Genomic DNA, 16,197 nt, shown 5'->3' with positions numbered 1-16,197 from the left:
GACATCTGTAGGACAGCAGGCCTGCTAGCTTCACAGCCTCCATATCCACGTGCAACCCCCATAAAAAAGCTTTCTTTTTGAATGCAAGTGTGATTTAACCTCACTGTCACAATGAAAGCCAAGAAACAAGCACAGCTCGTTCAAGTTCCAACCTTGACTTTCTCCATACTATTGAGTCTTTTAATTTACTTGGTCTGATAAGGTGTGATATTGTTGTCAATAAGTCATTCAGGGAAGTCCCAGGTGCATCCAACAATATCATAAAGCTCCGCATGTGTTTCTTTGGGTCAGAAAGACATTATTTAACCTCCGGGAGCAGGAAAGGTCAATGCACATGTAGCACACGGAGGCCTCTGTGAGCCCCGAGGGATTGTTAACAAGGTCAAGGCCCCAGAGAGGAAACTAAACGGGGCTACAAGGAGGCCTGCATGCAAAAACAGTGCTACACCAACAGGAGGCGCTGTCAAGAACAGTTCAAATGTTTCGCGAAGCATGTTGTTAGTTGTATTCCCAGACAGCATCCCCCCTCCCCCTCAGGCTAGCTCTCTTGTGCAGAGCTGCTGCTCCTCACAGTCTGAGGGGCCGAGGGGTTCTTGGGGGTATTCCCTGTGGTAAAGCAGGGAGCCTGAGGGGCTCCGGTGTGTCGGAGCTTTGGGAATGCAGAAGCCTTGGGGGCCTGGAGCTCAGATGGGGCCTAGAGGGTAAACTTTCTCACACAGGGAGCAGAGATGTAGCAGATACATAAAGACAGCGAGGGGAAAACACCTTGAGTCAGATATGCAGGCAACAGCCGGGAAGATCCCACGAGGGTACACACAAACACACACACACATGTATGTACTATATACTCTAACCCAAAACCAATATGTGGGCCAGCAAATGGAGTGTTTTTAAATATCCCCCTCTCTCCTCAACCATTCTGTCTTTCATCTTCTCTTTTCTCCCTCCTGCTGTCTCCTCTATTCCGCTGGAAGAAATTAAGGCCGAACAGGATTAGATGTGTCTCTATCATGTGAGACACAAGATCACAAACCAACCCATGCCCCCCTGGGGAACAGCGGGATGGGAGGGATGAAACAAGGCCACGTCTCCCCTCTCCTCCCCTCCATCCCAAAAGTATCCAGATGCTGGGACATGGGGAGAGACGACCAGAGAAAGGAAACAGGCAAATGCTGACAAATGGAGCGAGAGAGGTGTTTTTTTGCAAAGATATCAGTCACACTTGGATAGCATTGTCTCCACCCTCACTGTCATGAACTCCAAAAGTACTACACTGTGGGCCACTTTGCCCGTCTTTTAATTAAAACTTGAAAAGTTTCTCTCTGCATACATCATCATAAGATATACCTGCCAGAATGAGTGGGCAACTAAAGCGGCGAAGCAGCTGCGTAAAAGCTGTTTGAAACTGATTTTGAGTCATCCTGACCTCAGTCCAAAGGGCTCCCATTACTCCAGGAGCAGTTACAATTAGTTACCAACTCACTAGGTTTATCGTTCCCAAATTGAAATGTATCGCTCTTTAAAGTCTTCTCTCTAATTGTGGAGTCATTAATGGCCGATTCCATATCTACTCTACGTTGATGGGCACATAAAAACTCATGATGATAGACGAGCACAAGTGCGGCTGTTAAAACGAGAATAAGTTTCCTCTTGTTCTGTTTCATCACCACTAGGAGGAGTGGAGTCCCGTGACGGGCGAGAGGAGGAATAAAGGCTTTCTCCGACATGTCATTAAAGATTGATGGATTCCTTCAAGCTTCATTGTCCAGAAGTAGAAACATGTGAGGCGCCGAATTAGCCTACATTCAACATGACACGCACATGATCACACAACTTGCACAAACACAAGGAATGGTCTGCGTAGCATCAGGGCTGTCGCCAGCATTTTAAAAAGGCTGAGGTCAAAGGTCCAAGTTCACCAAATGTAGCCCCTCCACCACACACCAGGAAGAGGGTGAATGTTTTCTCATCATTTGGATTTTTCAAATTGTTATATAAATATATATATTTTCCATACATTTAAATTGCCTCCATGATGGTCTGAAGACTGATTATTCCACACTGTCAGGAATACAATTCTGAATACTTCATTTATTGCCCTTAAGTGGTCCCATTTAATCTTATTCAGCCTTAAAATACTTTGTTCGTTGTGTGATTTAAGTGAGATTTATTCCATTTCATGTTTTTTTGTTGCTTATGATTATTTAAGAGCTACACTTGTTGGTGATTGGCTTTTCTAGATGAATGATTATGCTTAAAAATGTCGGTGTGTTGTAGGAGGGGAACCTATTTTGTGGCAGACTTTACTTGAAGAGCCTTGAACAGGGGATACATTGATTGCAATGTGATGTAAAATATTTTTGACCATTGAAACACAATTGTTTGGTGTCTTTGAAGAACATGAAGAACTGGAGTGGGCCTTTAATTAAGATACCTTTTTGGCTGGAGGAAGAAAAGTCCTCCCTTTAGATTGGTAAAGCTGCTTAGTTCACAGAACAATGCCAGAGGACCTCATTCCACTATACATATTAGCAAGTAACTAATTATGATAGCAATACAAATGATATTATTCTACATGTTATATATCATATATAAGGACTTCTGTGTGTGGTCAAAGCATGTACTTGGCTCATTCACTGCAGTTTCAGCAATAAAAACTATGATCTGACCTCCATTGAGAAGACAATGGGAAAGCATGTTAAGGCAAAGAAACACAAAGTTCAGCCAGTCAGATTGGTAAATAATAAAGGTTTTGTCTAAACCGCTCGATAATGAACTGAGATTGTACCATTGTTTTGCTATTATGCACGTTATTATATAATGGGCCGAACGCCTGTTATGAAAGCGTCAGCACGGGATGGTTCAGATGTCCCAAAGATCATTACAAACACCACAGTGGGCCAGGACTCCCCAGGGCACAAGGAGCAAACACAAGAGATGAAAGACAATAGGGCAGCTTAAAAATAGGGCATCGTGATGACAAGAGTCAAGAGGAGTTGAGTTGCACTGTATAGTTTATTATGCAGGCAGTTTAACTGTAGTAGTCATTTTGGATTTGCTGCTGTTAATTGCTGATATGGAAATGGCAGTGTACTATGAAAAAAAAGCTCTTAAAAGGAGATGCAAGACTAAGTGAAAATGATACTGGGGGGGGGGGGGGGCTTCTTAGACGTTAATATTCTACACTTTATGACCCTCCTCACCCACTGTTTCCACCCTGTTCTCACCCAGAGGGCTCATTATTATCAGTGGAGAGGGGTTGATCTACGCAGACACTCATATGAGAGCTGTCTGAAGGCATTACTGTACACACACTCCCCCAGTGTGAATGATTAGGAACCTATCATAAACAGGAGGGGCAGGCTGTTAAACATGACCGCGAGGCAGGCTGCACAGATAGCCCATGTGCCCCCATCTTGCTCAGGCAAACACACCATTTGGTTCTTTTACATCTGCGTGCACCACTAATACTCATCCACCTTCACTCACACACTGGGGCAGACTTACAGATGCACCCTGACACATGACAAACCTCATATGCTATTTGGAGGAAGTACATTGAGCTACTTAGTGTTGTAGGCCTCCCAATTATTCAAATGCATGATGCAAGACTGACCCCACACTCTTTAGAAAGGCAACAGAGCAAAGATTTGATTCTCCAATAGACATTATAAAGACCAAAAAACTTCAACACCACAGGCAACACCTCCACTTTGAATGTTCCTCAGACCCGGAGCTTTTTGTCAGATGAACAAAAAAGGAATTCATCTGAAAACAAATCTGTATTCTTGGATGAAGCTGCACAAGTGGAGCCACGCCAGAATATGGTAACCTATTTCTGCAAATTCATATGAAATAAACATTGTTACTGTCATGTCGTCCTCTTAAAAAGTTATCTAAACCTGGAAAACGTCAAAGAAATTTATATTAAAGTCAGAGCTGAATAGCTTTCCAGACATTTCTGTCTTCTTGCAGTCGTGGTGTGAGTGTTTGAGGAAGGCTCTACATCACAACAGAATAACACAGAATAACACATCCCACACGTACATCGCTCTGTCCCTTGTTCCTAATGAGCTTTATCGCATTGGTCCCGCTTGACTTGTCTTGCTAACTGGCACACATATATCCATATGTTCCACATGAGCAAGCAGAGGGGGACAGGCTGGGTGGCATTGCTGCTTTCTCAGTTACATCTCAGAGTTTCACTGCAACAGCCAGCAGCAACAGCAAGTCGGCTTAACTCCGTCTCTGCTGCGAGTGTGCAGACTGCAATTAGTCATGAGAAGTGTTGACAGCATCCGCTTGTTCTTAAGTGTTCAACGAGTCAATCGTCAAAAGCAGACTTGGAACATTTGAATGGCCTAATACCGATATAGCGCCTTGAGATACAGTATGCCCATCTGAAACTTCAAGCAGGTGCTAAGACAACCAAAAGAGAAAACGACAAAATAACGAAACAGATAAGTATATAAGGCTACGCTATTACTTTACCTGCATTGTAGGGTGGTAGTAGATATATCCACTCATGTACAATAATTCAGTTGATTAAAGGAATTGAGATCAACACCAGTCATCCAGCTGCTGGCAGTATTGATCTTCTATTCTAACTCTAGGCAAGAAAGTAAGTGCTTTTTGCAAAATACCGAATTATCCCTTTAAGCTGCGAGCCGTCATAGTCATGCAGAGTGTATTTCTATCCTTGAACAGCAATACTCAAAATATAAATAACAGATTCAATGATTATGCTTTGCAGCTTAACACAAAATACTTTTATTTATCTTGACACAATTCATGAGCATGTGCAGTGTGGAAAAGCAGACATATTGATGCATTTGTGCCCGTGTGTGTTGAGGACGATGAAGGCAATGAGGTTTGGGACAACAAAGCACAACAGAAAGATGAAAAGGAGAAAAAAAAAAAAGTTGAGTGACATTAATTTGACTAAAATTACAAAATTCTGGATATTTTCATGAGTTGCATAGTTCTATGCACCTGCCATACAAAATACCCATTCAGAAATATAGATTAATTTAAAAACAAAAGAGGACTTTCTCATGTTACAACAACACATGTTTATACTGAGTGTACAATGCCAAATGCATGTAAATACATTTGGTACATGTAATACAAAAAGATGACCTCTGAGTGATGCAACAGGTGGAGTTTTGGTATTCAAACAAACACAGGAATGAAAAAACGACCTTAAATAAAATAGACAGTTGTAAAAGGAAGCTCAAATGTGAAAATGAAATTTAACATGGAGCATACTGTTGGCCTAAGTATACCAATAAATACATTTCAAACTACGTAGGAAAAAAATAAAATATTTCACAGGCTACATGTAATCCAAACACAAAACCATGCAATTAATTGTCAGTTAATAAACATTTCTTAGCGCTCAACTTATCTAAAAACAACAAATCTTTAAAATCACGTGGCCAGGAAACTGTAAACAAAGAAACATAATTCGTGACTAAAAACAATCACTGTATTCCTCTCAAACTTGAAGTACAGAAGAGATTTGATAAATAAATAAAAATCAGAATAAATGTTTTGCGCTGTAGTTTCACATTAACTGTTCTTGTATATTACAATTCACCTAAAGCTCTGCATTGAGCTTTGACGGGTTTCATTAAAGACGATCTACACGGATCTCTGAGGCAGCGAAGCCGGCGATGCGGCTGGAAGGCACCGTGGATAAAGAGTGAGTCCACCGCCTCTGGCTTTGCTCCTGAATGTCAGAAATGGAAGCGAGCCGGACCCATAGTGTTAGTGGTACGACCAACCCTCACCCCTCCTCTTGTTTGGCATCTACAGTGTTGACTTACGATCCAACACTCTGACATCTGTCCCACTACCACGAGGAAAGGATGGAGTGGTGGTCGCGGAGATGGTGCAAGAGTCTGATGTGGTCTTTGAAGACAAAGATGATCACCAACGCTCCTCACACACACGTCAGAAACGGCACCGAGTGCTCAGAGCTCATCGTGGTTCTTGGTGAGGTCCTCGCCGTAGTTTGTGGCCTGGCTTCCCACAAACATGTTCCAGTTTTCAAGGATCTCCTCTTTGGTCAGCATCTGGTCCTGAGGAGGGAGGACAGTGGAGTTACAACATCAGTAAGCCTTATACTACAACAATATCCGTATCAATATATACGAAACAGAACATTTTCTTTTTCTCATTTGAAGGCCACAGCAATGATGATAAAATGTAAGTTTGCACCCGTAAAGTTTTTATTCGTGTGGAATTGTAGCGTAAACTGAAAGACCTCGTACAGAAAAGATGACAGGAAATGGATCTTAAACATGTTGATGCAGCTGACACGACGCACCTTGTCCTGGTCAGACTCGTACACCAGATGTCTGGCCTCAGCCTGGGCATGGTCGTAGTCTTGTGGCATAATCCAGTGGCGGATTTCATCCTGGTCCATCTTGCCATCTTTGTTCAAGTCTCGGAAGTCCGAAAACTGTTCCCTCTCGGTCTTGATCCAGTCCGGCTCCGGACCCCCGTCCTCGTGGGCAAACATATCGGCTGAAACAGCAAAGGACAATGGAAGTGAAACAGTTTGTTTCAAGTCAATGTTGGCAGTTAAAGAATCTATATACGCCTCAAATATACTTCTGTGATCCCGACTTAAATGGCACAATAGTAGTCAAACATATCTCTTGATTCCTTCCTCAGGTCAACTCACAACATCCAGAAACAAAACTCTAAAAAGCACATATCAAAGTGGGTGTAAATCAAAAAAGCAATGGATTTTGCAATCAATAAATGCTTATAAACAGCTATGCTGACGATACAGACCTGTGTTGTCCTGTGTCTGTGACAACTGGCCTGTTGTGGCCCTTTTAAGGTTTTTACGGTGTGGTTTTATTGCATTAGGTAGCATGTTGCTATCAAATGTTAATTAAGCTTAATTAATGTAACCTGATTCATTTCAATGTAAACTTACCAATATACTCATCTTCATCCACGTGTCCGTCTCCATTCTTGTCAATGTCCTCCAGGGTTTCCTGCACATAGAATATGTTCATGACACCATAAAAGGGAGGCACACGGGTCAACATCAGTGGAACTCTCACGTTGAGAAATAAAAGAAAAACATGTCGCCCCAGGCAAGACGAGGGGAGGTAGGAGGGTCAGCTTACAGCTGGGCTGGCAGACTGACACGACAACGAACGAGGAACAGGGTTCCCTGCTGATGAGAGCCACATTAAAAGATGATTTACACTTTAGCAAACACCGGCTTTTAAAGCCCTCGTAGATGGGATTCTTTCTCACAGCCTGGATTTGACAGAGTGTGAATTTGACTGAACGGTTACTTAAAGGCTTGCGTGTGAGCTGATCATTAGTTCACAACCACACACACTAATTGCAATGCATATTGGCACAACACACACGCAGCTACACAGATTGAAATCACTGTATGCATCACCTGCAGGTGAGATGCCTTCGCTGAAACATACTGAATGATTAAAAGCCATGTGGCTTCTGTAGTCTAATAGCTGACTGATAATAAACAAGAACCTCCATTCACCCAGTTTCTACACCTGCTTAACCTGTGAAAAGTTGCGTGTAAACAAGAAAGGATATATTCATGGAAAATAAAAAACCTATAGACTATAGACCTCTGTAACCTCTGGCAGTGCACGAGATCTTTCACATGGCATACAATAATCCACCTGGACAAACAGAAACGTAAGCCAGCATGACGAATAAAATGTAATGTTGTATTCAACATATTTATGGTTGCTGGGACAAATGTGACAATGTGTTTGTGATATAGATTTTGAATAACATCCAGCTCTGCATTTGACCTTTATGTGATGACAGCAGTAAGAAAGCCGTCTTTGGGGAAAGCAGAGGAAGCTCAACACTGTACATGAAAAGCTAATTTTAGAGTAGGAGTTAAATGGCAAAATGTTTGATCAAAATGGTGCACAAATACACAGTTTACTACCACTAGCTCCTGAGTATTAAGACCGTTTAGATGGAAGAATCTATGGTTCTTCATAACACTGCATCAACAGCAGCAGGTAGGAGGCTCTGTGGCGACATGAAGGCGAACCACACTCATGTTTTTAGAAGGTGCACTGAACTAAAGCATTGCTGGGGCAATGTAAACACAGCAATACAAAGACTTTATGGAATACGCCACTCCAAACTACCGTGATGTTCCTCTGGGACACTGCGGAGGCCACACAAGAAAAAAGGGAAACCTCTCAGTGTAATGCAGTGGAGGGGTCTGGCCTCTGAAAGCAGATCGCAGCAGGTCGATGTGAAGCCGAACATTTAAACAGAGTCCTCTGTTATGTGAATGAGTGTGCAGGTGCACAGTTGGCACTCAGTGAGATGACCCCGTGTTCCTGCAATACAAGCTCCATTGGTGACCTTTCCTGGTATCCTACAGTCATGTCCTTTCTAAAGAGTCTCTTTATTTCCTTTCCTCGTATGACTGCATTAACCAGCAATCGCTCGTTGTGGTGTGGTTTTGTGAAAGATCTGTGTTAGAAAAGAAAAGAGCTCAACCTCTTAATATTGTAGCTTTAGCCAGATTCACCACAATCAGTGAACATACTGGATGAAGAGTTGGTAACATTCGATGATGTCACAAAAATGAGAGATGAACTCTGTCAAATGGGTGGTACAACTTTTATGAACAGAGCAGCATAGTGCATGATGCATCCACTGCTAACATTTGCCACGCAACTGTTCCATGAAGCCAAATTTATATTTAAAGATCGATTCTTAAATGGGACAGTCGGTCCGTCCCACTGGACCGGTTCCAAAAAAAATAATACAGAAAGTCAATCATTTCCTGTCCCAGTTAAATATTCATGAAGGTGTTATCCAAATGTAGCACATTCATCAAAGTGGCCCATCAGATAAAAAGACTTGGATTAGAGAATCTAATCTGTTCCTGTAATTAAAGAACATATCTTAGTGGACGAAATCACATAACTCAAATTCAAAAGAATTGTATATTTTCCAACATGCACACCTGAATATCTAACACTGTGCTTAAAGCCCCTTTCTAATTACACTAATAAAAACCATGTGGTTACAGAGAGCTTACCAGCACCACAGTATCCCTCATGTGTTCAAACTCCTCAGGGTGGAGGAAGGATGTGAACTCTTCTCGGTCTGCTGCCAGGTCCCCATCCAGATCAGCCGTTTTAAACCTCCTCTCATCACGAGGGAGCATCTTCTTGAAGCTAAACTGGTCTGTTGCTTCCTCAAACTCCTCCGGGTTGGCTAAAGAGGGGGAATTAAAATCAGCTTACTGTCACACATATAAATAGCTACTTTAATACTGTGTGTTAAAAGCAAAATGAAGTGGCGTGAACAGAAAACACACATACCAAGGTAGTATCCGTACGTGGCTTGCTTGTACTCATCCCACGATATCTTGTAGTCGTTGTTGAGATCATAGTCCGTCCACACCTTTGCCACATTCTCATAAACGTAACGCTTCTGGACACGTTTAATCCAAGCCTTGAGTTCAGCTGTGGTGATGTAGCCATCCGCGTCATTGTCTATCCTGTCCACGATTTTACTGGAAGGCAAGCGAATAAGAGAGAGGGAGCATTTGTTAGAGTTATCAGATATACTTTCAATGCTCAAACATGATGGCAAAGATCCAAAATACAAAATAAAAGACAGTGAACAACAAGTCTTTGTGCCAGCTGACCTCAAAACACAGATCTATTATTCTTACAAGCAGTCAGGAGACAAACAAACACATATTTGGTTTCACCACTTTTACGATAAAGGGACGTGGCGTCAATGAGACTACTCCTGCAGGGAGAAGCAGGCAAACCCCCTATTAGTGAAGAATGCAGTGTAGCTGGGGTATTCTTAGACCTGGTGTGCCACGTTGTGATGTTACAGGGGTCCTCCCACTCGCAGCACCACAGGAAGCTGTGTTTTTAGAGGGTAAGCCCATTTAGCCAACGTGTGTTACATGGTGCCAACTTGTCAACCAGGCAGTGGCAAAAATAAACAAAAAACAAAACCTTCACTTTGAAGCACACAAACAGAACCACGTAGCACATGACGTGTAGGCCTATACACTGCAGGACGTGACAGCAGCTCTACATGAAGACGGTGTACTGCCACACGACTGTACTCGAACGTCACCACTTACAAATGGTTCTTTAATGACGAGGTATAGTTAAGATTTCGGCTGAGCAATTAACTCTATAGCAGTGTGTGCGACTCGTGCTGCTGGCGCAATAATGCACCGTTTTATACAGCCGTGTAGATTTGCTGGCACGCACATCTTTCTCATGTTAAATGTTAATGTCCTTATCCTGAACGGTTACACGCAACAGACCCCGTTAGGAGAAAAGTGCGTGATTTACAAAAACAAAAGCTCAAAAGGAGCCAGTGATAATAACAGCAAGACTGGTATGGAGGTCAGTTCACGTGTCAGAGTATTGACATGTCCTTACCCAAGCCTGTCCTTGCTCTCATCGGGAGTGAGCTGGTCAAATGTCCTGGCCTCCTCTTTTCCAAGAAAGGCCTCATGGTCGTATTGGAAGCTTTTGTTTTCTTCGAGGGCTGGCCTGCCCAATTCGGTGTCATGAAGAACTCTGTCTTTCCTTAACGTTGGCTTACCGTGCACGACAACGGTGCACAGAAGCGCAGCGCACATGAAGCTGAAGACGTCCATCAGTCTGGGATGAAGCTGGAGGTTCCCAGTTGTTTCTAAACGGGCCCGTGACACCACAATGCACAATGAGCAAGCGGCTGTGTAGCCACTTCCACTGCTCGTGCCGACCCAAATCAACCGTGTTTCGTCTCTTCGGCAGCGGTGTGCAACAATGTTGCAGCTGCGCAATAACCAAACCTGCAGACAGGTCCACTGAGAACACCTACGGACCTCACTCCAACGAATTTAGGCAATCCTGTCCCCCTTTTCCTAAAAAAGGGATGCAACCAAACAGTGATTTTCTTCCGCCTTACGTACAGCCAATCACAGTGTCCGTTTCAAGCTAGGTCCAGCCTCGCCGCTGACAGCAGCCCTGCCATTGGTCCACGGGATGTCGGTAACACGAGAGGGATTCAGGCGCCACGTTGCACGCTAACGCGCAAACTCAGTTGACTGTGGCGTCAGTTTGAAACCAGTAGGGAGGGAAAATAGGACATTGTTACAGGTTTGCATCCTGCAGAGCTGCTTCTTTCTTTATCATGGTTGTGTTCCCACTCGTACCAGTATGCACCCTCCATGACGGTGTGGCTGTGTGTAAATGTATCGAGTGTACAGGTGTAAACGGTTCAAGCCCCCATTGCTATCATTATGCAACCTCACCCACAAATATGCAACCCTGTAGAGTCTGTTCCTGCTGTAGTTTGTAATGTATCAAATAAAGCTGGAAGTTGTTGAAACTAGAACAAACAACCAACAGGGCACCTGGAAAATATTTTAGGTGTCCCCAAGAAAGTCCTGTGTGTTCAGTCACAGTGTTTGTGTGTGTTGGAGCATAGTTGTCTTCTTTTTTCTAAATAAAGTGAATACAGAGTACATAAGTGGTAATGATATACTACGATACGAACGTTACTTAAAAGCACATTAGATCTAAATAGTGAGCGAAAATGTAGCCTAATGTTTGGTTGCTGTTTGGGGAAAAAGCTGTTTCATCACTCCAACATCTGAGCGTATGATACTTGGATACATAATAATAGCTGCTGAGTCTTTTGAGTTTTAAAACTTGCAGCCCATTTAGGTGGTTCCACAGAAGTAGCTAACCCGTAGTGTTTAAATTTAGGGACTGTAGGGAAGATTAGGAAGAGTTAAGCATTTTGTTTTTGCTTAACCAGTGCTGTAGGCCATTGTCACGGTAGCCATTTTGATGTCATTGTAGGGTAAACACAGGTGTAATTAATGACATTAATTATGGCCCTGTTCCATTGAGGTGGGCCAGGGCCCTGCTATTGTGCATCCTGGCTCACTGCAACGGCTGTGACACTAAATAGAATGGGACCAGAATTAATTGTATTAATTACACCTGTGTTTACCCTGCTATGACATTTCAGAATGCCTGCTGTGAAAACAGCCTTTATACAGGATTCCGAGCAATAATATAGCAGCAAACAACTATTACTAATGTAAAGACACGAAGGAGTAATGTGTGTGCAAAGAATGGAGTGGCTCTCTATCTGTGTGTGGTATTATCTGAGCTTCTCCTTGATTTGTCGGCATAGCCAGGCCTGCCCCACTGGCTAGCTCATGACCTCTCTTCACTGCTCTCATATGGGGGTTACAGCTGGTAACGCTATCTCAACAGGCTGCATTGAAGCGGAAGCGGAGCACCTACCCTCTGGTTGCCCCTCAGGTAAACAACGTTAGCTCTGTTGGCACTTTCCCCATAGATGGCGCTGTTAGCAACGTTGGCCAATTATATCTGGCCGTGACCGTGTTGAGCAGTTTAGAGGCAACAGAAAGGCCGCCAATCCTGTATATAAGCATCCTCCCGTAAAGTGTCAATAAAGTCCAAGACTCAGTTCCACTGTGGTCTATCACCAGCTCATGGGCCACAACAAAGAAGCGAGATGCACCAAGTTGAAGAAAATACTTTCCGTTAAACAAAACAACCCAAATTCAGCCAAACTAAAGATGTACATAAATGATTAGTGTGAACGTCAGTGAAGCCAGCAGTGTGTAGTTATGTGATGGATGTTTGTGTACATGTGTGTTGGAATGTTCGTAAAAACAATACCTATCCAAGGCAGCATACCCAAACCAATTCAGGGCCCTAGAGGGGAGAAGCAGAGCGCTGCAGCAGCCAGGGGGCAGACTGCTTTCAGGGCTTTATAGAATGAAGAGCGGGCACAGGTGTTCCCAGATGCCCTTAACGATCCTCTGCCACCGAAACACATGACAAGTCTTTCATACGAATGAAAAGATGCAGGATGTGACTGATAGACATCATATAATCAACAAACAACAATGCTAAAATGAACAGCAAAAAAATAGCATTACATACAACTCATAGCCAGCATAATAAGCTTACACACTGGTATCGGATCACAGTATACGTAGATTCTTTGTTGAGGTATTGGGAGAGAGAAAGTTGTATCAGTGCATCCTGTTATTAAATCTAGACAAGCACGGGTCAGCGACACTACATAACTCTAGTCCAGTGTGTTACTGTGAGGGTGTGGAGGTGTCCCTGTTTTGTTAACTTAATGCTTGCGACATGTTTTAAGAAAGACATAGAAAGAATGTGCACGGGGAGGGGGGTGCGATCATATCTACATGACGACGACGAGAAGAATCGCATTACTTAGATGCATCTTAACTCGCTGTAATATGGAAGAGCAGACTCTGTACCCTGGAAACAAGTTGCTGACACTGCTGTGCCTAATCCTTCTTCGTGGGCAGGAGAAATGTGTACTTTGCCGTTCATCAGTAGCATAATAAGCCAACACATGGCACTTTGCTGTTTTGCATAAATAGTACACCCCAGTTTATGATTATAAAGGGGCCCTGGGGCTAACTAGCCTCTTTATTCTATTAATGAATAGTTAATGTATTTAAATTAGTCCTGCCTGGTCAATTTGAATCAGTGTGTTGTGCAGACATGAAGAAATACAAATGTTTTTCCCAGTGAGATGCATCTCTGAAATCTACTAAAACGATGTATAAATAAACATAAACTTTATTACGTCTGGTTTATATGAATACTAAATACCTATTCATATTAGACAAGCATCTCTCAAGCTTGATCTACAAGAAGACATACTATTTTCTGTTTGCAATATTATAGATGTTTAAACTTCAGCATGCGTAACTCATTTGAATTAGAATCTATCCCATTTTACCCCCGATAATAGAAACTTTTGAGGCACAGCCTATGTGTTGAAGGTTATTGGGAAGTAAGGATCAATCTCAAACAATAGCAGCATGGCTGAACAACTGCAGACATTAACATGTTGGAGAGAGAAAGTAGTTGGGAAGAGTGGCTTTCAACATGAATATTTCACAGAGGAATAGAAAGGGGAGGGGTTGCAGCTACAGGGGTGTTCAGTTAACCATGAGATTACACACACACTGCAGAAGGCATTTGGTTAATGTAATTAAGAAAACCCTATGGTGGGAGACACAGAGCATTAGTGTCCGCGATATACAGTTCTGTTGTGGCCTTTTCCTGCCCCCCCCGCTCACAGCCACAGCCTGTATTTATCTGATTTACTTCTTCTTCTTTTTTTTTTGCAACAAAAGCTCTTGTTTGTTAATGCATGAAAAATTCATCTGAACTTGTGAATATTTAAGTGCTTATGAATAACTGAGATGTTAAACTAATTTATTGAAGTGAATATGACTGTTACCAAAAACATGCATCTGATCTGAGGGTAAATATTCCAGCAAAGTTTCATTCAATACCTCGTAGAACAACAACCAGTCTCTCTTTTTTTTAACAGCTGTTCCCCTGTTTTGGGTGCAGTTGAAGCCAGCATGGTATGGATGTAGCGACGGCAAATTCTGCAGCTTTTTGCAGTCAAAGCTGAGTTTGTTGCTCAGGCATCTGACCAATCCAGGTACATTTTAGTGCTTTGCTCTGTGCTATCAGTCAGCTGCAACTTCCTGATTCGCTTCAAGCTGCTCCATTGCAGCTTTAAACCAGAGAGCAGAAAGAAAAACACTTCACGGAACAAGACATTTGAATACAATCCTTGGGCTATGGTAAATAATAACAGGCATTTTCTTTCTTTTTTCTGACAGTTTATAGAGCAAACAACAATGATAATGAAGTAATTGTTAATTGACGCAGTCTAAAAAGCAGATTGGACTAAAACAAATCACTGGCTGACCAACAAACAATGAAGCTTATAATATAACCATGTGCTGATTGTAACAGAGCAGCCCCCCCCCCCCCCGTACATCATCTTTGTAGGAGAGAGAATTAGCTACATTTCATGTTGTTGTGACCTTTGAAACTACAATGACATTATTTCTCAATTTTAGTTTCACCAAGGTTTCTCCATTCTTTTTAACAAATTGTTTTGTTTTGCGCTGTGTTCGTGGGGCTTCCCTGTGCTGTTCTTAATCAATATGACTTTTGTGTCACCTTCTCTACAATCGTTTCCTGTTTGGTTTTAGGTTGGTTCGTGTAGGAGTTAAAGTAGAATATAGATTTGACTCAACAATAACAGGGAATATAGAGTCTCTCATCACACAATTACTCCCCACAATTTCCCTCCCCCTTGTGAATTCGCACACTTATAATAACTCACCGCCCATACTATTCTGGATAGATTAATAAACTTCTCATTGCTGCCACATAGGAGAAAAGAAACCTTTGCTCTGTTTAATGACAACTGTAAAGTGGAGGCAATCATGGGATGCCTCCTATGACATTTCCCAGTTCCTGTCCGCTCCACTTATCTTAGACAAATGACTGTGCCAGGCCACTATCGAGATGAAGCGTTTTCCCCGAGTCATTACGTCTGTCATCAGGGCCATTTGCATATTGAAAAATCTGAAACAATAAACGACGCCTGAGCCTTTAATAACTGTGAAGGAATCATATTTGGAAAATTGCATTGAAGCAATAACCTTTTCTCCCTGTAATTAGATGACAGAGAGGTCCTGGTTTTAATTAAGTCAGCAATTTATAGTCGCACAGCCATACCTCAGTGTGCTGATTAGTGTAGGAGGGATCACAGAACAGCGTTGCCTCAATTTGAACAGATTTGATCTAGTAATTACTGTGTTATATGGCAAAGGCCGCGGCACGTCTCAGACTCAAGACTCTGTTGATGCAGTGCTCCGTGAAGCATGGCCCTTCCCATAGTTACTCGAGCTGCAAATATGTGGCGAGCAAGTGTCTGTCTGAATAGTTCTTCAAAAGAGGTCATCAACAAAGGACATAATGTTTGCGGAGGCATATTAAGGTGGGATTGTGAATGTGAGGCCCTGTGTGTGTGTGTGTGTGTGTGTGTGTGTGTGTGTGTGTGTTAGAGGGGATTTGTTTAGGCGCAGCATCATTTTATGCTGCATCTTAATTGATCCCATTGGTCACTGTTAAACGTTAACATTTGCACGAGGGGGCAGAACAGTTAAGGATGCTGTTTTAGAGCTGTGTTAATAAACATGGCAATTTACTGTCAATTTATGTCCTGACAGGTCGTAATGAAGACCATGAAAAGAAGATTAGCTGGAGTTGTTACAGCAGACCGTCGAGGGACCGC

At 42.6% G+C, this 16,197-nt stretch overlaps 1 protein-coding gene across 1 annotated transcript; it reads right to left on the bottom strand.

The window, feature by feature from the left end:
- Nucleotides 1-4,746: 4,746 nt before the first annotated feature.
- On the bottom strand, nucleotides 4,747-10,891 carry rcn1 (reticulocalbin 1, EF-hand calcium binding domain). The gene is made up of 6 exons (XM_079295290.1): nucleotides 10,455-10,891; nucleotides 9,363-9,556; nucleotides 9,077-9,255; nucleotides 6,953-7,013; nucleotides 6,332-6,531; nucleotides 4,747-6,083 (listed from the first exon to the last, which is right to left on the bottom strand). The coding sequence occupies exons 1-6, from the start codon at nucleotides 10,673-10,675 to the stop codon at nucleotides 5,976-5,978; spliced, it is 963 nt and encodes a 320-aa protein (XP_079151416.1). The 5' UTR covers nucleotides 10,676-10,891; the 3' UTR covers nucleotides 4,747-5,975.
- Between the last annotated feature and the right edge of the window lie 5,306 nt (nucleotides 10,892-16,197).

Source organism: Melanostigma gelatinosum (assembly GCF_949748355.1).
Source record: "Melanostigma gelatinosum genome assembly, chromosome: 2".
In the NCBI taxonomy this organism is placed as follows: domain Eukaryota; kingdom Metazoa; phylum Chordata; class Actinopteri; order Perciformes; family Zoarcidae; genus Melanostigma; species Melanostigma gelatinosum.
This window is presented reverse-complemented; position numbering and strand designations above follow the sequence as displayed.